The sequence below is a fragment of the Scomber scombrus genome, chromosome 11 (assembly GCF_963691925.1).
Source record: "Scomber scombrus chromosome 11, fScoSco1.1, whole genome shotgun sequence".
Classification (NCBI taxonomy): Eukaryota; Metazoa; Chordata; class Actinopteri; order Scombriformes; family Scombridae; genus Scomber; species Scomber scombrus.
The window spans coordinates 21,602,176-21,624,287 of record NC_084980.1 but is presented as its reverse complement, the minus strand read 5'-3'; the positions used below and the strand labels follow the sequence as shown (position 1 = coordinate 21,624,287).

General features: G+C 39.4%; 1 protein-coding gene across 1 annotated transcript in view; it reads right to left on the bottom strand.

Annotated features, from left to right (window-relative positions):
* Positions 1-1,068: 1,068 nt before the first annotated feature.
* Positions 1,069-22,112, bottom strand: part of LOC133990449 (insulin receptor-like) — a 59,478-nt gene continuing 38,434 nt past the window's right edge. Inside the window, exons 7-21 of the mRNA XM_062428772.1 lie at positions 21,002-21,128; positions 20,194-20,447; positions 14,379-14,546; positions 12,948-13,146; positions 12,030-12,316; positions 10,556-10,695; positions 9,748-9,907; positions 9,227-9,326; positions 9,038-9,105; positions 8,020-8,249; positions 7,803-7,913; positions 5,959-6,118; positions 5,114-5,243; positions 4,389-4,523; positions 1,069-3,206 (exon numbers count right to left, since the gene is read on the bottom strand). Of these exons, the coding sequence (XP_062284756.1) occupies positions 2,849-3,206; positions 4,389-4,523; positions 5,114-5,243; positions 5,959-6,118; positions 7,803-7,913; positions 8,020-8,249; positions 9,038-9,105; positions 9,227-9,326; positions 9,748-9,907; positions 10,556-10,695; positions 12,030-12,316; positions 12,948-13,146; positions 14,379-14,546; positions 20,194-20,447; positions 21,002-21,128 (2,627 nt within the window). The 3' untranslated portion in view covers positions 1,069-2,848. The remainder of the gene's footprint in view (positions 3,207-4,388; positions 4,524-5,113; positions 5,244-5,958; positions 6,119-7,802; positions 7,914-8,019; positions 8,250-9,037; positions 9,106-9,226; positions 9,327-9,747; positions 9,908-10,555; positions 10,696-12,029; positions 12,317-12,947; positions 13,147-14,378; positions 14,547-20,193; positions 20,448-21,001; positions 21,129-22,112) is intronic.

The following is a 22,112-nucleotide window of genomic DNA, read 5'->3' as shown; positions in this document are numbered from 1 at the left end:
TGCAGATGTAAGACTGATGTCAAAAGTTTAGAACTTGAGCTTTTTTTTCTCCCTTCTCCCTCTTCGCCACAGCTCACTTTTTGTCCAGCAGATGGAGTCATCGTATGAAAATTGTGTTAATCTTCAGTCACTGAGTCACACCTACAGCAACACACTGGAGCCTGAACTGCAGGACAGCCATCCAACATCATAACATATCTCGCATGATCTCTCATGACGCACATAGCATTCAAAACATGCCATTCATTAATTCCTTTATAAAGAAACCAACCGATGTGTGACGGATAACCACTGACAGCCTGATAGAAACTTATTACAGCGATGTTAATGTCAGCATGTGTTTTAACCCTTATGCTTCTTAAATCACCTCTTTATAATTTTCATAATTGCACCTCTGATGAAGTTCATTCAGAATTTACCATCATTATCATGTGTAAAATCCCAGATAAAAAATAAAATATACAAAAATATGAAGTATATTTGAAGCACATTATTGTTGGTGCTAAATATAAGCGCTAGAAAAACATATTGAAGTTGTGTTTCACTGAACTACTCTGAGGTCTATTATTGCTCTCATAGTACTTAAGTGTACTTGAAATAAATATACTGATAAGCAAAACAACCTCAAGTGTTAGAGGACTCTCCTTCACTACACTGCAAAAAATACACTGTACAAGTAGTACATTTAAAGGCTTAGTACACAAAGATGTACTTAGCTCACTCAAGTGTACCTTCATTGTGCCTCAAAACAGCACTATAAAGTGCACTACAGTGTAATTCAATATACTCTAATTGCACTAATTATATATCATTAGTAAATTAAGTGTATTGTTAGTATGCGGACAATAGTTCACTTAAGTACATTAATCATGACTCCACATAGAAGTATAAACTGTTCACCTAAGTGTCTTTTAAAAACCTGGGATATCTGCATGTAAAACAGAGCCACAGTGATTAATCGATTAGCTGATCAACAGAACACTTAATCACCAACTATTTTGATAATTGATTATTAGTCTTGAGTAATTCATGAAGAGAAATAACATTCTCTTTTTCCAGCTTCTTAAATGTGAATATGTTCTTATATCTTTGTACTTTTATGACAGGAGGACAAGGAAGTCACCTTGGGTTTTGGGAAACAGTGATCAGCATTTTCTCACCAGACAACTAATCAATCAATCCAGAAAAGAATAGATTAATTGATAGTGAAAATAATTGTTAGTTACAGCTTTAATGTCAAATATATGTAAATTGGTTGTTTAAAAAATAAATATCTGCCAATGTGTTATATTTTTGCATCAATGGTTCTGTTGAATACTTTTCCTGCCATCCTCTACTCACTGATTATCCCACATTTTTTCCCTTGTTATACACATGGCAGTCTTAAAATTCACTAAACAAACTCAACACTGTCTGGAAAATAACACACACACGCATGAGAAATGACGTCATGAGAAATAACAGAAGCACTGCCAGAGCCTCTTCTTGGATGCACCTTGCTGCATTATTTACATTTTATTTGATCTTGATATGATGAGCAGACATCTTAAGCTGAAGACGCCAAACACTCCTCGCGGGCATCGCATTGCAAAAAAGACCAAGTGCTGTTCGTTGATCATGAGTCCAAAATGCTAATTAGTATGATTTTTCTGGATTAGAAAAAATAAACATAATAGACTAACATGTAAAAACATTTTCTATGACCAGAAATACCTCAAGAATGACAACATATCAGCTATGTACAAAAACATCAATAATATATTTATATATATTTATATATTTTATCTTCTATACCCACTAAAATATACCAAAGAAGCAGCTATTGGTCAATCTGAGGAACTCGTTCGCCATTTAAAAAAAAAAAAAAAAACAGTTTAAATATCCTTCAGCTGTAAATGTGAAAACTCAAAAAAAAGAGAAAAAAAAGGAAGGAAAAAAAACCCATGTAAATAAATTAAAAAAATATAACCCGGCCAAAAATCCTGTGTTTATCCTGTGTGCCATTTTGGAATACTGCAGAGTGTGAGGAGGTAAGCCACTTCAACCAGCTTCTCCAGTGGATAAGAGTTTTGTTCAAGGATGGACCGTCTTCGACCATCTGACAAAGAGAGAGAAGAGTTCCCAAAAGTCTTTCATTTATCAGTTCATCATCTGCTTACCGCGAAGCATACAAAGATTCAGACACAGTTCCATGACAACTGGTGTAGGCCACAGACAAAATAGAAGGGCACTTTTTTTTTTCTTCTTCCAAAAACTAAGCAACCCAGGGAGATTAACCCTTTTATGGTAGTCTGCATTGCCTCAACGCATAGTTACATTTGGGGAGGTGCACGTCAGGGGACGGCGTAGGGGTTCACGGCGACGCAGAGAACTCTGCGTAGGTACGCCGTCGGCTTGACGTCGACCGAACATAGAAGCATAAATCAGCCTTTAGAGGGGAGAGGGACACAGTCTGGACTCGGGAGGGGGGGAAAGTGGGTTTAGCAGCCTTCTTGTTTTGTCGAGAGTTTGTTTCACAGTTGAATCCATTATTTTCCACCCAGTCTAGCACAAACTTGGCAATATATATTTACAGTATATGAACTACAATCATGAACGAGAGACACGTGACGTTCATCCTTAAATACAAAAAAAGTGTCTTCTGGCATCCGTGTGTGGACGTACTGTAGTGTGTGTTTGTGGCATCTGAGGAGAAAAAAATAAGGTCCTGAGATATTGATGGGCATCTGGAGAGAGAGTGATAAAAGTGTGATCTATATAAAATGACAACAAAAAAACAGAAAAATATATTTAAATCTATAGCATCAATGTGTGTGTGTGTGTGTTTGTGATGGATGTGTACAGTATGTTAGGAGGGACTTGACCGCGGTAGGGCCAATATTCGTCCATTGGTCTTTCCCCCGTTCATGTGTGTGAAGGGGATGTGGTGCTCCTCGTAACTGCCCCTCAGGCCCATGGAGGAGGCCTCGTCCCTGTCCGAACACTGCTCCCTCTGCGAGTAGGACGATGGGTCCAGCGGGATGCTCTCCATGTTCTCCATGTCCAGGTCAAAGTCTTCGGTCTCGGGCGGCTTGTTCTCCTCGCTGTAGAAGAAGGATAACTCCTGGAAGGATGGATGCAGGTCCTCGCGCAGCATCTCGATGATCTCCTGGAAGGCCGGGCGCATCTTGGGGTTGTACTGCCAACACATCTGCATCAGGTTGTGTCTGGATGAGGATGCAGAGAGTGTGAGATCGGGATTATTTTCGAAGAATGTTGCCAACTATTTTTCTTTACAATGTTCTCATTTCTAACCAAGTAGGGTCAGTTTGATAGATTTGGTAGTTTACTCCATGGCAACAAAACGTTTTAGTGACTGAATGGAAAATAAAATGGTACTTGAGCTGAAAGGGAGCTGTCAATCAAGTGTTATCTGATCACGCCCCAACAATCCTGAGAAATGGTTTGAGTAGCCAAATGAGCTGTTTTAGGTTTTTTTTAACTAGGCTTTTTAATAGTCATGAATGTTCATTATCATTCGGAAATCTGTGCTTTGATATCATATATGCATTTTTACTATTTTAATCCAGATTTCCAGAGGCTTAAACAGTTTTCTGTCCAGTGTGGGTAAGAATCTTCTACTTAATATAACTTAACTGTAACATAAATATTGTCTGTGTGGCCAAAACTCTTATTCCTCTTTTGTCTAAAGGAGATTAAAACCACTTGGTCCTTTATTACTATTAAAATAGGCACTTTAGTTAATTTGAGTCAGTCCTACATACACTGTCTTGTTGGCATAAATATTAACTAGCAAATCAAATGTGGATCAAGTTGCAGCTAAAAAAAAATACAATTTCCTCCTCCGTGAGTAAACATTGTTAAAACTACCTTGTCCAGCTGTTTAGGGAACCATTTTACCATTTCTAAAAATACAGCCATATATTTTTGGCCTGTTTTTAAGGTGTATGTCTTCAGTAAGGATCTTATTTAGGATCTGTGTATTGAGTACTGACAGATGGACTAACACTTTGTTGGTTTTGGTTTCTTAATGGGATTTCTTGATAATTAAAAATACATAAGATGAATACTTGAATACACTATTTTATTTAAGGCTACATCTTTGTACTTTATTTCAATAATATTGTCATTCTATTTCTCATTATTGTAATTTTACTCTTCCTTCTATAGACTGTATGCAAGACATCTATTGCATTAATGTCTGTTGCATCCCATGAAGTCTCTTTCTTTTTTGCAGTCCGTTTGTCAGATGGTAAAGTCCTCTGAGGCACGTGTGTGGTTTTGGGCTATCATGAATAAAATTACTTGACCCAAGCAGCAGAAAAGTAGATATTACCATACAACTTATTTTTCTCAGTCTTATTGAACGGTTCTTCTCTTGTACTTACAGCCTGTCTGCGCAGTTGTCCGGCCGGTCCAAGTAGCCTCCGTCCATGACAAACTTGAGGACCTGTTCGTTGGACAGACCCTGGTACGGCTGCTCGGCCAGCGTACTGATTTCCCATAGCACGACCCCAAATGACCTGGCACACGGGCGGAGAAGACACAACAATGACACAGTGTGAATGAGGACCGGCCGAATAGACACCTGAGAGAGTAAATCTGTCTGTAAACACTTGATGTGGTGAGCAGATAGACCGAGGGCAGAGGCGGAGGCTGCGATCTTGGTAAACAGAGCCAGATGAAAAAGATCAGATGGGAGCAGCTTAAGCTACACGAGTGTGCTCGAGTCTCATCTTTTAATATTTGTAATGTGTTTACAGCTTGTTATTCTGGTCTGTTTTATGACCTGTGTCGCTCTGTGGACATGCTCTATAAAAATGTTACCCAACAGGTAACGCTGCTGCAAGATCTTGTTGTTGGTTGATAAATGTATCAAAAACAAGAGGAATAAAATGAAATATACAACACGATACAAAAAACATGAAAAGAATATTTTATTAGAAAGAAAACTGCTACTCATGTTTAAGAGTCACCTGCTAAAAACTAGATTTCCAAACATTGAATTTTTTTCTCCAGGTTTATTTTCTCACTTTTTAGATAATATGACTATCACTAACACTGTGCTGTGCTATGGGCACGCCCTACTGATAAAACACAAAGTATTACTCACCAGCAGTCTGAATGTGCGGTGAAGACTCCGTCCTTCAGAGACTCAGGTGCCATCCACCTGACGGGCAGCAGGCCCTTCCCTCCTTTCCTGTAGTAGTCGGTCTCGTAGATATCTCTGGTCATGCCAAAGTCTACAAAGAGGAGGGGATTTCATTTATAAATGAGTTAATGCCATAGATTTTCAGTTGTTCAGTGTCACTGGTGTCTTTTATCTGCTTTTAAAATATATTCAGTCTTCTTCATTCCAACTGCAGCTGTTATGTTATATTTTTATCCTCATGAAATGCTCCATATCAACATGTATTGTGTTTAAGATAAGCTAAATATATACAGCTCATTAGATTGGAAAGCTTTTACTGAGGTTTAGCTCAGTTTAGTTAGTGTGTCTGTTATTTATGGTCTTCATGAAACATACTGTTAAATATCTAAAATAAATATATGTGTGATAGTGACTAGGTCTAAACTGCGTAGATGGACAGGAGCAGTAACGTATACCTGCAGTAAATAAAGCATACTGCACAGCTAGTGAAATACACACAGTCCAGATTTTACTTCTTCAGTTTTATGTAGCTTATTGAACGCTTGCCCTACGAGCTTTTTAAGTTATTAATGCAAATGCTCATTATAGCAGCTCACAATTAACAAGATTTAATGGACCTCTAGCTCAAAATGAGCTCCTACATGGTTAAATAGAATTTCAAAGTCAATCTACTGTCACAGAGGTGAAAACAGCATCTCACTTTCTTGAGTGACAGTGTCTTTTTTTAAATTTCCACTAGGGGGCGCATAGTGACTTTTACCAAATCAGAGACTCTTTCGTGCCTGTTGTGCTAAATATAAACGTACCTCCTATTTTGACGGTGAGATCGTGAGCTACCATGCAGTTTCTGGCAGCCAAGTCTCTGTGGACAAACTTCTTGGCGTTAAGGTAAGCCATGCCGTCTGCGATCTCAGCGGACATTTGGATCATCTCCTTCAGTGTGGGTGGTGGACGTCCAGGGTTGTTCTGATGGACATAAGACAGATTTTCATTTTTGTGTTCTGCTAACATAGAGAATAATCTTCTTTTTTTCTCCTTATCTGTTTTTATCATTTCTCAGATGCCACATCATGAAGAAAAATAATCACATTTACTAAAACCAAAAGTTGATTAGTGCTCAGTAGGAACAGTTCTTTCAGTCAGTTTGGTGGACCGCTATTCCGCTCCAAATAAGATGGTACTGTCTGTCACCATCAAATAACTCAATGCCATCCTCCATGTTCACACTGAAATCTAACTGCAATCTGCATATTTGCACACTTGGGAGGTGACGCTGAAATGCATTATCAACTTGTTCGAGTAGTTAATAAACTTTACATAAATGTCACTGAAATTGGTGAAATGTGGTGAGTCTTCAGCTCAGATCCTTATTTAAAACCACTATTACAACCTAAGGGTGCACTCACACTAGGCAATCGTACCATGCCCAAGCACGTTTGCCCCCTAAAATCACGTTTGCCCCCTAAAATCACGTTTGCCCCCTAAAATCCAAGATTATTTGGCTAGTGTGAGTGCAAGTGTACCGTGCTTGAGTACGGTACACTTCCCTGGCCCAGTACGGTTGGAAGAGGTGTGCTTGAGCACGGTACACTTAGTCACGCATGTGCACTAGGGATTAATATTTTCCCCGAAAATAAGACATTTTAAATCGTTGATTTCCCTGGATTCCCCGGGAAAATTGGCTTCTTCTAAAATCAACGATTTTTAAAAGGCAAAATTAGCTGAGCCCTGGTCATTTCAAGCAACACTAAATGCAACGTGGATACATTATATGAGTTCCCAATCCGACCATTTTTTGTGTATTGTTTTATCATTATCAAGACAAAAGAACTCAATTTATGTGCATTGACATTGTAATGAATAGGCTATAGGCTTAATATTAGTTTTCATCCAGCGTGCTGTGTTGACTTCATTACATCTGCTGCACCGCTGCTACCACAATTATGAAATGCTAAGTTTATTGTCTGTGACTGTAACCCTCATAAAAGTAATATTTTACAAATCTGCATTATATAAACTAACGAAATTCGTTAAAGTAAGACATTTGGCGACTTTTAAGTCATTCAGTTAAACTAAGTCTTACTTTTATTGGCATAAAGAGTTGAATCAGTACGTCTGCTTTTACTAGAGTCTTTTTTACACATCTGTAGTACTACATACAGGCATGACTCAGAAGAACAAGCTTGCACTTTTTAATCATAGTGCGTTGTGTTAATTGATTGGCTGTGTTGTGTTTTACCGGCGCACAGCACGCGAACTGTGCATGTTGTATGAGAGTAAACTGTCTGCCTATGTTTTTGCGCAACATATGTGTCGGAGGCGTGCTTGAGTACACTTGGGTTTGAGGTAATGTGAGTGCGGGCCAGCAGGGGACAGAATTATACCAAAAAAAAGATGTAAACTTCTGACTGTTCTTTAGTCCTGTTTTATGTCCTTGATTGTACAAATAAGAGATGAAAAGAAGCTGTAAAGAACTTGCATATCAGAAAGAAAAATACTTAAGGACATTAATCTACTGAAAGAAGTGTATGACAGAAGATATATCTGCATGTATACTGTTGTAACTTTACCAAAGGAGACATTCAATTGAACCTAAAACTAACATGAGCAACGTTCAAACACTTCAAATTCAGTTTGTGAGTGTGTTTACCTCAGCGTCAGGTCGGAGAGAACGCAGGAAGCTCTTCAGGTCTCCGTGGGTCATCAGCTCCATCACTACCAGGGTGGGCTGACCCTTAGACACCACACCCAGCAGACGCACCTGGAAGACAAGAACGAGGGGGATTTCATTTCATTATAATATGCAAACATGACTCTAAGATCACAAGGGTCGGATTTCTCTTTCAGAAGATGTCTTGTCTCCTTACCACATGGTGACAGCTGAAGGCCTTCATGACCGAGGCCTCGTTCAGGAACTCGATTCGCTCCCTCAGGCTGGCCGATTCGTTGACCGTCTTCACCGCCACGCGTGTGTCTCCCTCGCCCTTGATGATGTCCTTGGAGATGCCTTCGTAGACCATGCCGAAGGAGCCCTGACCCAGCTCCCTCAAAATAATGATCTTATCCCTGGCCACCTCCCACTCGTCCTCCTCGTACACTGTGGGCACATTTCCATGATCATGTGACAAATGAAGCTTATCAGGACTGAGTTTACATGCACACAAGAAACCAGGTCAGAGGGGGAAAACAGGTTAAAACAACAAACTTTAGTAACAGGTTTGTCCGGTTATCAGGTTTCTCACCTCTTCACCACCTGTTTTTGAACCAGGGCTTGCATATTTAAATGTTAATTTATGTAAAATATACATGGGATGCTCCAGCCTAAAGGCACATGCTTTTTGTTGTTTGAAGACTTACTTTTATTTGTCATTTTCCTTTACTTTGTCAACTGCTTATCATCGTGTTTACTGCACAAATAACATGCTGAATGGCATCATTTCTGGTAAGGCGTGTCCTTGACTAAATGTAAGGGGGCTTGTTAGTGGTTGTTCTTGCTGCTTTTCAAGCAACTACTATGCATTTAAAAATCCCCAGACTTCAGTAGGTGGAGATTTTTGACTGTTTGATATTGTGAGACTACAAAATATCAAAAATCTAATTTCTTGTCCATGTAAAGAAGTCTAAATCAGATTAAAAACAATACAGAAATACCATAAAATAGAAAACTATATATTTAAAATCTATGCTAAGGCTGCAATAACAAAGGCTTCAATACTGAAATATTAACCTTTGTTCTGACTAAATTCAGGATGCAAAGTAATTATATACAATAGCCATGGGAATACAAAAGTGTTTTAATTTCAAATTAATTATTTAAACCAAGGTGAACAAAAAACCCCAATCTGCTTCTTTATTATTGATAAATGTCTAAAACCCACTGCTTACCATCATTGGCACTGAGGTACTCTGGGTTTGAGGAGGCGTAGATGGGACCACTGGGTCCTTGAGTTTGACTGAAAATAAAAAGAGAAAAAGAGAAAATTCATTTAATAATCATTTGATAATAACACTGACAAAATAGAAAATAAAAAATTTAATAAGACATTTTTGATAGAATGTGAAAAATTGTCGTACTTCTTCTTGAACATGACGAATCCGGCCCCGGCCACGAACAGCAGCAGGACGAAGCAAATGACCGGTCCAATCACGATCTTCACGATGTTGAGAGGATCTCCTGTTGAACAAGCAGACAGCGAGTCAAGAGTCAGGTTAAAGCAATGGAAAACAAGCTCTTATTAAACCCACAAATGAAACTGCAGCAAGGAGCAAAGTGCTGCTCTGTGAACATAATATGCTTCAAGTACAGTCGATGGGAGCTTTTCATCTTGTTGATTTTGGCTAAGAGGAACAAGTGAGGGCGCTGCAAGGTTCACATTTTAATATTCTGCTTTTTTACACAGAATAACACTTGATTTAAAGATTTTTGGAAAGGGAAATCACTTTATTGATAAGATATAAACGTATAATATTAAACGGCAGGACTCAAAATCAACATAACTGTTTAAGTACTTTTTCTTGATATAAAATTATTAAATTATTTTCCCATTGAACTAAGTCTTGCTCTGGCTCTGCCTTCATGACAGATGGAGACTTACTTGCGTCCTGGATGTAGAAGTACGTGGGCTCGGTCCAGGATCCGTTCCCAGCAAGCGAGGTGGCCCGGATCCTCACCGTGTAGTTCCCAGAATGCATCACTCTCAGCTTGCAGCCACGGGTTATTCTGTAAATGTTCCTGGACACACAGTGGTGCAGCTCCTGTGGAGAACAACACCAAGGTTAAGGAGCGAGGAACATCGCTGAACAACAAACAACAGCTTCATTATTTCCAGGGTTTAAATTTGGCTTGTTGAGTCTACAGGATACTTTTTCATCTCTGTGTTATGTTTTTTATGTTTCCACTGTGGAAACATCTGCCTTGTTTTTTTCATTTATTTTTTTATTTCTTAGTGTTTTCCACAGCAAATAATAGTCCTCAGCAACAGCCAAATGTTTTGTAGATGTGTCTCCATAGCAACTAAAACATAGTCCAATGTTGAAATTACTTGTCCATTAAGGTTATCAACCAAATGACATTAGAGAGACCACAAAGCCAGATTTCAAAAATGGGCTTAGTAATAAGTATTGCCTCTCAATTTGTCTGTGCTTGCATGGCCAGTTTTAGATGTATAAATTTAATTAGAAACTATGTTTTATGACTAGTCGGAGCTATCGTCTTTAATGAGAAAGTGATTATTAAAAAGGCTTTCTGAGTAAGAAGTATACGTGTTCATATGTTGTGGTGAACTAACAGTGAACCTGTGAACTCAGTGACCCAATGATTCAAATCACAGCATACATGAGAGTAATAAAGGCATGACAAATGTAAGTTCAGACAGCGGTGTGTGTGTGTGTGTGTTTCTTCACCTCACTGTCTCCCAGTCTTTTGTAGTTGACCTCGTACAGGATGATCATGCCATTGGGAGATGCGGGCTCCTGCCATGTGATTTGCACCGCCATCTCTGACACCTCGTATTTGATGGGACCCACTATGTCATCAGCTTTATCTGCGGAGAACAAGGTCACAAAGTTTGGCAAATCTTAATCTATTAAAGGGTAACACTGGCGATTTTCCATATTTTTTCTTGTTGTCAACAAATCTCATGTGCAAAGCCAAATAAACAATGGACTCATCCTACTTATGAGTATCGTGTGTGTATCTGAAGCTTATTGTATCCCTCTGTGCCATTGTTGTCTAAAAGATATTAAAAACACATTGATGAGCCACACTGCTGCACTGGGTTACTTGTTCCTTCGCCCTGAAGCTAATGGTTACAGTAGTTTGTTGAGAAATGGCTCCAAAGTTGAAGCACTGTAAACAGAAACATGTTCTTGTGCATGCACAGTGGCATCTGCTTCACAGAGAACTATTCTCCAGAGACTGAAAATATTATGATTGTCATTAGTCTTTGGATCTTTTCTAAACAAACTACGGTAACCATCGCCTTCATGGCAATCGAACACATGACCCAGTGCAACACTGTGGTTCACTGACTTGTTTTATAGTTTTTGGACAACAACGGAGGGAGACTTATTGTTTATTATGGGCATTGTTATATTTTGGTATTGTTTTGCTCTTGAAATGAAGATATAGCTCGAAAATCACAAGCTATACCCTTTGAACTCATGTTTGTATGGAGTAACAAGATGCCATGTGATTTGATTCTGGCCGTGGATGTTATACCTCTCTCTCTTCCCAGGCGCCTTTTCTATCTTTACAGAGATGTCTCAAAAAACATCATTAATAAAAGTCTAAAAACAGGATGTTTTAACAGTGTAACACACAACAGTGACGATGATGGTGACAGATTCATTTAAGTTTAAACCTTTACTCAAGTTCAAACATAAGTTAATGAACAGTAATGGAAAGAAAGGAAGTTTGATTTGATACGACGGGCAGAAATCTGGGATTGTTTAAGCATGGGTGATGACTTTATTAGTTGGATTTTTTTGATGTGCCAACTGGTGCAGCATGAGGTCGCCAATCATGCTGTTTTCCAAGAGATGGCTGTTTTCCAGGAAGCTCGAGTGTCCATTTCATGGGGTCTTTAACAGTAGATTTGAGGATAAAGTGCACACTGCCTCAACAATAAACACTTAAGAAAAAATTCTTTCAGATTTCTACAACCAGTTTACAGTTTTCTTATATTGTTCTGATGGCATTTATTTCATTTTATTGTTTAAAAAAAAAAAGCTCTTTATAAATTTGTTGTGCTGTTGTAACATGAATTCCCCCTCCGTGAATCAATAAAGTCTTACCTAATCTTGATGATGATGTGATTTCATTACGCTGACCCACAGAATAACATTAACAGTAAAATACCTGTTAGTGCCTCATTACCTTCAGGCATTGTGCGGGCGCTGACATATGCCGCCATGCTGCATCGGGACGGGTCGGTCGGGTGGTTGCAGGCGTGGATCTCGATCTGGTAGCTGGTGAAGTGGCGCAGATTGGAGACAACAGTGGACTCCTTGGTGTGCACAGTGACAACAGTCTTGGTGCTTTCAAAAGCCTCTTCGTCCTCATCGTCCGGGACGTGTGTGCCCCCGGGCGGGCTGGGGGCCGTGGTGAGGAAAGGGTGGGTTCGGTTGGCGATGCCCATCACAGAGCGTCTCTGTCTTGTGCGTCTGTACAAGGCAGAGAAAGTTTAAAGTGCTTTACCTTCAATTAAATTTACAGCAGCAAGATGTTTACAGGAGAGAAGGAAAACTCAAAATGTATTTAAAATAAAGACTCCAAATACTGCAGAAATTACGATTTCTACAGTATTTGGAGTCTTTAATTCATACAGTGCTATACAACTTTTTTGTACTGTAAAATCAAAATGCGCTGGGATGTATTTACAAATGTATTCTGTTTTGGTTTGTCAGTCAGCGTAACTGACAGGTGAATAGGGTGAAAGAAAGTTTTAATTGCATCCCTAGTGCTCCAGTGCACTTAAAGTATTTTTGACTTATATTTGACTTCTGATTCTGTTCTTGAATGATAGTGATGAACATGATCAGAATACTAAACACAAGATAGTGCATGAGAGCTTTAATTTGTTGTGTGGGAAGCTAAAATGAAAACAATGTTGAACTGGATTGAGTTTGACAACATGAAGACAAAGAAAATCTATAAGACAGTGGATTTAAAAGCATGAGTGTAACTCAAACCTTGAAAAATAATCCTCCTGAGGCCAACGTTCATGAATCATAAAGCAAAGAAACTGCAGTACATTTAATAGCTAAAAGACAATCGTGTTGTCAGCTGTCTTACTTGATCTCAAAAACTTCATTGTGGAGGTAATTCTCAAATGTTTTGCGGTATTCTGAGTCCTCTTTCTCTTTCTTGAGCTCCTTGTCCGTTTTGGGGCAGGCGCAGCATCGTGTCCCCTGGCCCTGCTCCTCTGTCTGGTTCCACTTCTGCTCATCATCACTGTCCACCTGAGTGGGCACCCTTGACGGCAACTTCATCCCTGGTGAAATGGAGATAGACATGGCCACACAGGGGGGGGGGAAGCAGACAATGAGATGACAGGTGACATAAACACACACGTGCTATGCAGTCTTATGCACAAATATCCATACACACACCCTCCCACACACACATGCCTGAGGGCCACGTCTGTCATTGTCATCCCCAGGTCCTCGCCCTTCCTAGTGGAGATAAATTACCAGTGACACGACCTCCCCGCGGACTCCCATTTCCCTGGACGCGTGGGAGTTATGGGAGTTCAAAAGAGGAAAGTTTGGGCTAGGCTGTGTGCTAACATGGAGGGGCACTGATGGCAGAGCATCGACGTAGGTCAGGCTGTGACAGGAAAAATTCAACCGAGATAAATGTCTGAACTTAGCCTGACCTCGCGCTTGAGTGAGAGGCAGATCCTGATTGTCCTCGTGCCAGGTTTCAGTTTAATGCCACCCGAACAAGATTCCTGCACCTTATTTTCTTGCTCAGTTAGTACAGAGCAGCAACTTCCCTCTAAGGGACAAGGTTCACTTAGCATAGACGCCACTTTGTTTACGTTATTTATTATTGAATAACAGTTGCGGTGTTAGCATTCATAACTTATTCAATGTTTTTACTGTTTCTGCTTTGTTACTGTGACATTTGTGTGCCTTTGTCTTTGTGCTGTGCCAACAAGAAATTTCTGTTACCAACGTGACACACAATAAAGTTTCTTCAAACTTCCAATTCTACTTCACATTTCCGTCTGTATCCTCCTGCTGCTGAGACACGACGTGTTCAACATTTTTCTGCTGTTGTCTGAAGACGTCTTGCCAGTAGTTTTGATGTTTCAATGTTTTCATTTTGATTGAAAATGGCTTGGACGGGGCGATACAGTGGTTTAAAGTTTGAGGTGCTGATCATGAGCAAATGTCTTGCGGTTTGGGTGCGGCTGCGGCCTGTCATCTCTACTGTGAAAATCTCAATTAAAAAGGGATAAAACAAATACCCCAAAAATTCCTTTAAAACTCACATGGATAACTGTGGGTTGAGATGTCAGACCTTCTAGGACAAATTAAACCTTACATACAAATGTCAAAAATAAAACCACAACAACAGCTTTTGGGTGGGAAGTGCTCTCAACCAATAAATGACTAATTTGACTAATTGAAAGCTGACAAAAGACATCTTTTCACTCTCAATCAAAACACATAACCGCCGACCACAGAAACGCAGACAACCACAAACAATGTGGCTCACCCTTCTGACAGTAGTCAAACTTGTAGAGCTCGCTGGCCTCAGGCTGGCGCTGGCAGAACACCAGGTAGTGAGTGATGTTGCCGTTGGGGTCATTGGGAGATTTCCACTTGAGGATGATCTGGGAGGAAGAGTTGGATGAGGAAATGGGATCCAGCGGGACCGAGGGCTCTGGGGAAACACAGAAGTACAAAGGGAAGTTGAAAAAATAGAAATGGTTGCTGCTAAGTTTGGTGAGCAACGGTGTTATTTAAAATGTGACAATATGAATGAATGACCTGAAAGATAAATGTGGATTAAAACATAAATGGGAAGAAACATGTGTTACCTATGCTTGTTAAACTGTAACGTAAATTATGAATTAAACAATAAATCATGACATGTTTTTAAATTAAGTATCAGTGGAAGCACTTACATTACAATAATAACACTAAACTGTCTCAAAAAAGTCTTTATTCTAAATTACTCTGAGTATACGATATGTGTTCTGAATGTCTTCAAAATAACCTGTTTCTAAAATGTAAAAAGGATTGTCATGACAATTATACCAAACAAATCAATCACTGTATTAGTCTTTGGGACATTCAGTAAAAATGTAATATGAGAAGTAAAAGATTGAATTTGATCTTAGTGGTAATAAATAAAGCATATGAAGTGTAATTTTTAAAAAGTACACCTTTTTTTATTATGTTTATGTGTGACTATGTGATAATATGATAAAATGTTTTAGTTGTAAATGCGGGAAAAATCTAATTTGATCTTAGTGGGATTTAGCAGGTTATGTCATTCTTTAAATATATCAAGTATAAATAGGGAAAGTATATATATATATATATATATATATATATATATATATATATATATATATATTTTAAAGTATATCTCTCCATTGTGTTCATCTGGTACATTGATGTTCCACTTTGCTTGTATCTACAAATGAATCTTTTTTTAAATCAAAGTATTTATCAAAGATAACAGAGCAGAAGTTGTTTCAGTCTTATTTGCATCTCATGTTACAGTACAGCTCATGATGTTGGCTTACTGGCACCGAGCTGCTGTGGAACCAAAATCTGCTCGCGTTGGGTATTCCCCATCACTTGGCAGTACTTGATGTAAGTGTTGCTCTCATGGTAGTGTGACAGTTTCAACTCATTTTCAAATGTCCATATTTAACAAGGCAATGAAGACTAAATATTAGAGACATTTTAAAACATACAAACTTAAGACAAAAACTACACACACTTTCATGTCTTCTGAACCAGAACTTACAGCTTTTCATTCATCATTGGTGTAAAATCATATATCAGTTTTTCGTTGTAGTTTAGTTCTTTTTGTAGTATTTATAGTTTAGTATTTACCTGTGGTTTAGATTTTTAGTTTCAGTTCCTGTTTCCAGTCTTTTTGGGTGTGGTATTATATCATAAACCTCAAATATTTACTTTACACGCAACCAGCTGGTTTAACGTGCTCGTTGGAGATTTAAAAAATGATTGTGCTTTCTTTTCTTACCCTTATCTTAGATGTATCTTTTTATTACAACAAACACAAAGTAGTTGTGGTTAGTAGTAATACTTCCGATTTATGCTTTCATAAATCTTTTTTAAGGCAAGTTGTTGACAGCGTTTATCTAGTTTACTTTCATAACTCTGGTAATCACAACAGTTTCCCATCACTTTGTTTTGCTCGCATGATACGCATCCTACGTGGTATGCAGTGCATGAGTGAAATTTCAGTATCGTTCATGTAGGACACACTGTGACTGTAGAGCGACTTGTATTTCTGAGCTGCAAAACAAAGTGCAATGTGACGTATATTTTTTCTATTCTTAATTTGATCCTTCTTAGTGAATAAAGATTAACGGCGCTAATGCAAGCGGCATAATAAACATGACTCAGCCTGTGATTTGCAAAAGCAGGACGGAGACTGGCACCAGCCTCTACTGCATGTTGCTGTTGGTGAGATTTAATAAAACTAAAAATGTCTTTGGCAGTTAACCGCTCTTCTCAGGGACAGATTGTTTTTTCTTCTATTGTACATCGGAATGTGTTTTGCGGGCTCTGATTTGCATCAACTGTGTCAAGCGGACAACAAACTGCTGCGTTGAAAGTAGAAAAAGAGGTTACCAGCTACATGTGGCATCCACACTGACTGGCTTCACCGTGTTCTGATTGTTCAGCGAGACGCCTTTTTGAGTAGACATATGAATCAGATTTCTGAGTGGGCGGTAAAAATAAGAGACACTTCACATCTTAGAGTTATGAGATGGAAATAACAAAAATATCATCTAACAAAAGGTTTACTTGTTGCCAACTGTACATCATGAGGAGTGTGTCAGCAGGTGAATTTATGAGAGGAAGGAGCGGTGTGAGAGGATGTCAGACTGAACCCTAAGGTGACACGCAAAGACCCGAGCGTTGCTGTCACGGTGTGATTATGTTGTCCCTGTTTTATGACGGTGCAACACACTGGTCCGACTGCATTGTCAGACAAAGTTTCACCGGCAGCAGCTTATTGGTAATGACAGCTTTGCCCTTCCGACGAGCTATGCTGGTTAGACACGACACAGACCAGGAACCCGGAGCGGTTGCCAGACGGGTAGAAAACAACCCTCCCTTGAAACGGCTGGTTGACTGAATGATGCGTCTCCGCTGGAAGCCTGTTTTTTTCGTGCGAGTGAGGGATGTCATGTTTGATGCGGTTTATCAGGATGGAAGCGCACAATGTGTAAAAGGAAGCCAGTTAGACGGGCCATTATGAGTACGACAAACCCAAACTGCACACGACACACTCTGTGGGTGGCAGAGTACAATTAAGTACTAGGGAAGAGATTTATGATTGCTGCGTGACTGACTGATGCAGACACCTTACACTGTGTAGCACCCTGTAGGTCGGTGGCACCTCGGGCGAATCGTGACATCTGCCTTCCTCTTCCCTGTTCTGGTGCCAAGGACATTTTGGCAGCAGCCAGACTGACAAACACAACACTGAATCCACTAGTCAATGATAGTAACACTGCAGGAACTGTGGATTCAAGATGGCCCTTAAAACAGATAAATTAATTATAATGTAGCGGTCTGGTTTTTATTAGGAGCATTTAACGACCTGTGACCTGGAGCTTCCCTGAGCGTGTATGTCTTCAGTCCTCAGTTGTGCTTAGCTGTTTTATATATACGTGTATGAAAAGGTGGCACCATTTTTATCTTGTGCTGTTTGGTAAAGCGAGCGTTGCTCTGGGAATGAAATTAGTGGCGCAATTATTCATTTTCTTTCATGTACAGCACCAGTCAAAAGTTTGGACACACCATCTCATTCAAGTGAACAGGAAGAGGTGTCCAAAATTTTGACTGGTGCTGTACATGTAATGACTTTTAAACATCGCTATCATTAAATTACTGGAGGGGCCCCAGGAGGTCGACAAGAGTGAAGCAGAGAGTGAACGAGACGGGCAGCAGACTCAGAGCGACCCTCGAGACAGGATGGCTCCAAATGACGCGCTGGCAGTTGACAGCAGCCGTATCGCAAAACCAGAACACTGCTTGATTCTCTTTTGAATGAGAAGAGGTGCGGGTGAAAAATCTGGTAGAGAAATGACGGCAACATGCAGCAGTGTCTATTTTTTTTTCTTCTGCAAGAGAAAATAAAATATTATAGCATTTGGATGCTTTATTGCACTACTCAGGATCAACAAGCTTCTCAGAGCTGCACGTAGGTTTATGTGGACGACGGTCATCCAGGCCTACTAGAAATGTTGCATGCTTTGGAAAATATTTATGCAACCTTAACATTACTGGGAAATTTAATTTAAGTGAGTAGCCTACTCCCAACAGCATGCAAACAATCTACAGTTTATACGGACAAACAACGAGCATGTTGGCTAGAGATGATTGGGTTACAGCTCGTTAAGTTCCCCTAATGGTAGAGGTGTTCTAGACGGGGGCTGGGCAATATAGCAACGTTATGTCAGTATTATGATATGAGACTGGATGTCTCAAGTTTTGTCTTTCCCTAGTTTTAAAGCGATGTTATTTTCTGAGACTGATCTAACTGTTCTTTGCTTTTACACACTTAAGTCATTATATCCACATTACTGATGATTATCAAAAAATCTCATTATGTAAATATTATGTGAAAGCTCTAATAGTCATCCCCACTAATACTGTTGCAATATCTACATCATTTGTTAAAATATTTCATCATATTTGATTTTGTCCCCATTGCCCAGTTATTACAGACTGATCCCAAATTCAACCAAACCTTAAACATAATATAAATATTTAATCAGGAGCAGGGATTAAAGCAAAAAAAAATCTTCTGACTGAATTTTTTTTTCCGACCAAGTCAAACTGTTCACCATCTACCTTGTCACAGAAACCCTTTTACAGTCGCTTCCTAGGATTTAAGGTAAACCAAGGTGGAAACAGCTGAGAAAACAAGATTATATTTGATCCACTAACCACTGCTGCTCTTTTCTAAATTAAATGGAAAAACTTACAGGCCATACTAAGCCATAAAATAAGCCATACTCTGTATAACCACAGTGAGGGTCAGAGGTATAAATGTTCAGGAATGGTTTGTATTTTATTTAAGCACCTTATCGGCTTCAGAAATTAGTTATTAACATTATAAAAAGTCAAACGGTCCATCAGACCGTTTCAGTGACAAAGAGAGGATTTTTATTTTTTATTTATGTTTATTGCTCTCTTGCCTTGATGACAACATCCAGTCTCAGAATATGAGAAAACAGGTCATTTTTTCGTTGGTTTGCCAGTGATTTTATCTTTTATTATTCTAAATATGAAAAGAAAATCAAACCATTTTTAAATTTCTGTTCATCACTGTTTGACCAGGAAAAAGAAAAATTATATTTCAATTTAACATTTTGTATTTTAAAACACAAATCAAGTAACCACTCGTTTTTTGTGTGGATTAAATTAAATTACTCTTCTTTTTTTTTAAACTTTGGTAGATTTTATTGCTCTTTCAGTAACGTAGGGAGTGTAGCTGTCACCTCCAGTTTCCACCTGGTTCACTGTCTGTGTGAGCAGCACACACACTGGGGGCTCAGCTCCACCAGGTGAAACAGATTATCATCATAGCCATGATTCCATGAAGAAGATCTCTATTAAGACTTTGCTTTCTTACATTGAACCAACCAAAACCAGCATAATGTAGCTGTCGTGTATATTTAAACAGCACGCAGGTGTTTGAGGCTGAGTTTGCAGGGTTGAGTGGAGGTGTGTGGGGACGCTAACAGCTAACACAACAGCGTCCTACAGCCGCTACCTCTGTAGCCGCTTATTGGTGGAGCAACTCTGTCCCTCATTCAGTGTCCGGACCTTTTATACAGAACAGTGAGGAGGAATAAAGTAGTTGTATTCCTGCCGTGAACAGACTCTCAAAGGAGAGCAGCATGATGACAGCTAACAGCTGCAGAGGCTAATGTTGGCTGCTCCGTCTTGGGGGAGGAGCAGCAGACACACACACAGCGGTGGAGAGTTGTGACAACTTAACTCAGTCATTTAGATGCAGTAATGATCTGTTTCCTTTCAACATCATTTTAACAATTTATTGATATTTGGAAATTGACTCGCGGGCTGCCCACGCCTGCTCTGTGTTGTGATAATAATGTAGGGTATCACGTTATATATTATTAACATACATTTGTAATTGTCATCGGATCGGCATTGATCTCATATATGACCTTTCGGCAGTCAAACTGACGGAAATCCGTCATAGCGACGGAGAACTTTAATCCCTGCAGGAGTCATGGATGTATTTCTTACTAAAGGACCAGTGAATAAATCTGAATCAGTCTTACTGGTGGCGTTGGTGCGCACATAGATGATCTCGCTCTTGGCTCCGTGGACCTGGTGTTCATCAGAAGCTGAGAGTTGGGTCTTCACCATTATAGCGTACTGCGTCCAGGGCTTCAGCGGCAGGATGAGATGACCTGGCTCAAAATGCTCTTTGTCCGCCTCGGTGGCTCGAGGCGGAGGGTCCACGTCAGCAATCACCCAGCTGTTGGAGCCGCAGGCGTCCTGCCCGTCAAACTCGGTTACGTTCTGAAAAGGTCTATCGAGGAGAAAAAAAACACAATAAGAGAATATGAATGAAAAATGTGTTGCTGGGGTGTAAAATTGTGTTTTATTGAAGAGCACACACTGGTTTCAGTTTGATGTTATCCAGCACTTTATCATATTTATTTGACCAGAGAGCTGGGGGGCAACAGACACAACTGGACTTGATCTACCTGAGCAGGATCTGTGTGACTTTCCACAAACTGAAACTTTCTCAAAGGCAAATCATTTCACTGAAGATTTGCCCAGGTTGTTTTAAGTTTTGAATCAGAACAAACAGCAAATTTTATGTTTTTCATACATTTTGCATAACTTATCTGATCAGCGATGCGTTTCAGATGTTCCAAAGTTGCCACAATTTTCTCTAAATGTCGTAAATGAGTCAGTGAATCAGGAACTTACTTTATCATTATCCAGCTGATCTAACTGATCTGTTGTATTCAGCCTTTTCTTATCTATAAAGTACTTAAGCAACTGAAAACAATATTTTTTTTGGCAGGGATCCAAGTCTGCTTGGGACTGTGACCTCATGACTGAACATTAACTTACGCTTCTTTGTAGAGCACCATGAAGCCCAGCAGGTCTCTGAAGTCTGGAGGCCAGAAGGCTTCCCACTTGACCATTATTTTATCGCTCATGGTTCGGATCTGGGTGAACTTCAACACATGGTTCTCACCTGAGGAAAGACATTAGTCAATGAAAAGCAATAAATGGATAAGGACAGAGGTCACCGTGTACGTTTTTAAATCTCTGTTATGGGGAGATATCAGTGGAGAAACACATGTTTTTGCTGATTTAGTATGAAAATAATCTGATGCCTGAAGGAATCGCCTTTCTTCATCCACTCAATCATTTCTGGGTAGATAAGAGTTAGATAAGACTGTGAGCTACCTTCCTAAGTTTAAAATCAAAGGCAGAATGGGTGTGCTTTGGTCTTCAGCTAACATATCAAAACATATTTTATTTATGTTATTTTGCACATTTGAGTCTGTCTTTGCTTTCAGTAAGATTGGAGAGGACAGAATTACATAACTTAGATGCAAAGCAACGTTTCAAAGCTCTCTGAGAGGGTAACTGACAAAAACTATCTGAAGAGAAGATGAGGGGATCACATAAAATTCTTTGAATAGCTGACCCAGCGTTCTGCAAATTTGTCAAAATACTTTATGAAGGAAAATTAACTAAAATATTATCCTGGTTTGGTATCAGTGGCTCAATTTGCTCAAAAGGCTGCAATGTCCTGACCATCAAATCTGACCTGGAGTTTGTGTAGAAGACGTTTTTATGATACAAAAAGGACCAGTGGATTAAAAAAATCTAAACCCAATACAGAAAAATTATTTGAAAAATATATCATATTAAAAGAGGGACCTGAAGATTGCCAGGACCAGTCAGAAATAAGTTTCAGGGTTAGTCAACCCTGATAGTGAGCGACACTGAGGGCAGACTGATGCGCCACCGATTAATGAGCGAGCCATGACCATTTTCCCTGAACTTCACAATTCACACTCCACATTTTGCCTCATTTTTTCTTCTCCTGTGATGATTATGACACAACACATGATCAGAGCTGCTTGTGATTCTGCAGATATCCACCGGGGAATAAAACAACATCAGAAAAACCCCAAATCTGGAGCTACAGGACTGGATACTATCAGAA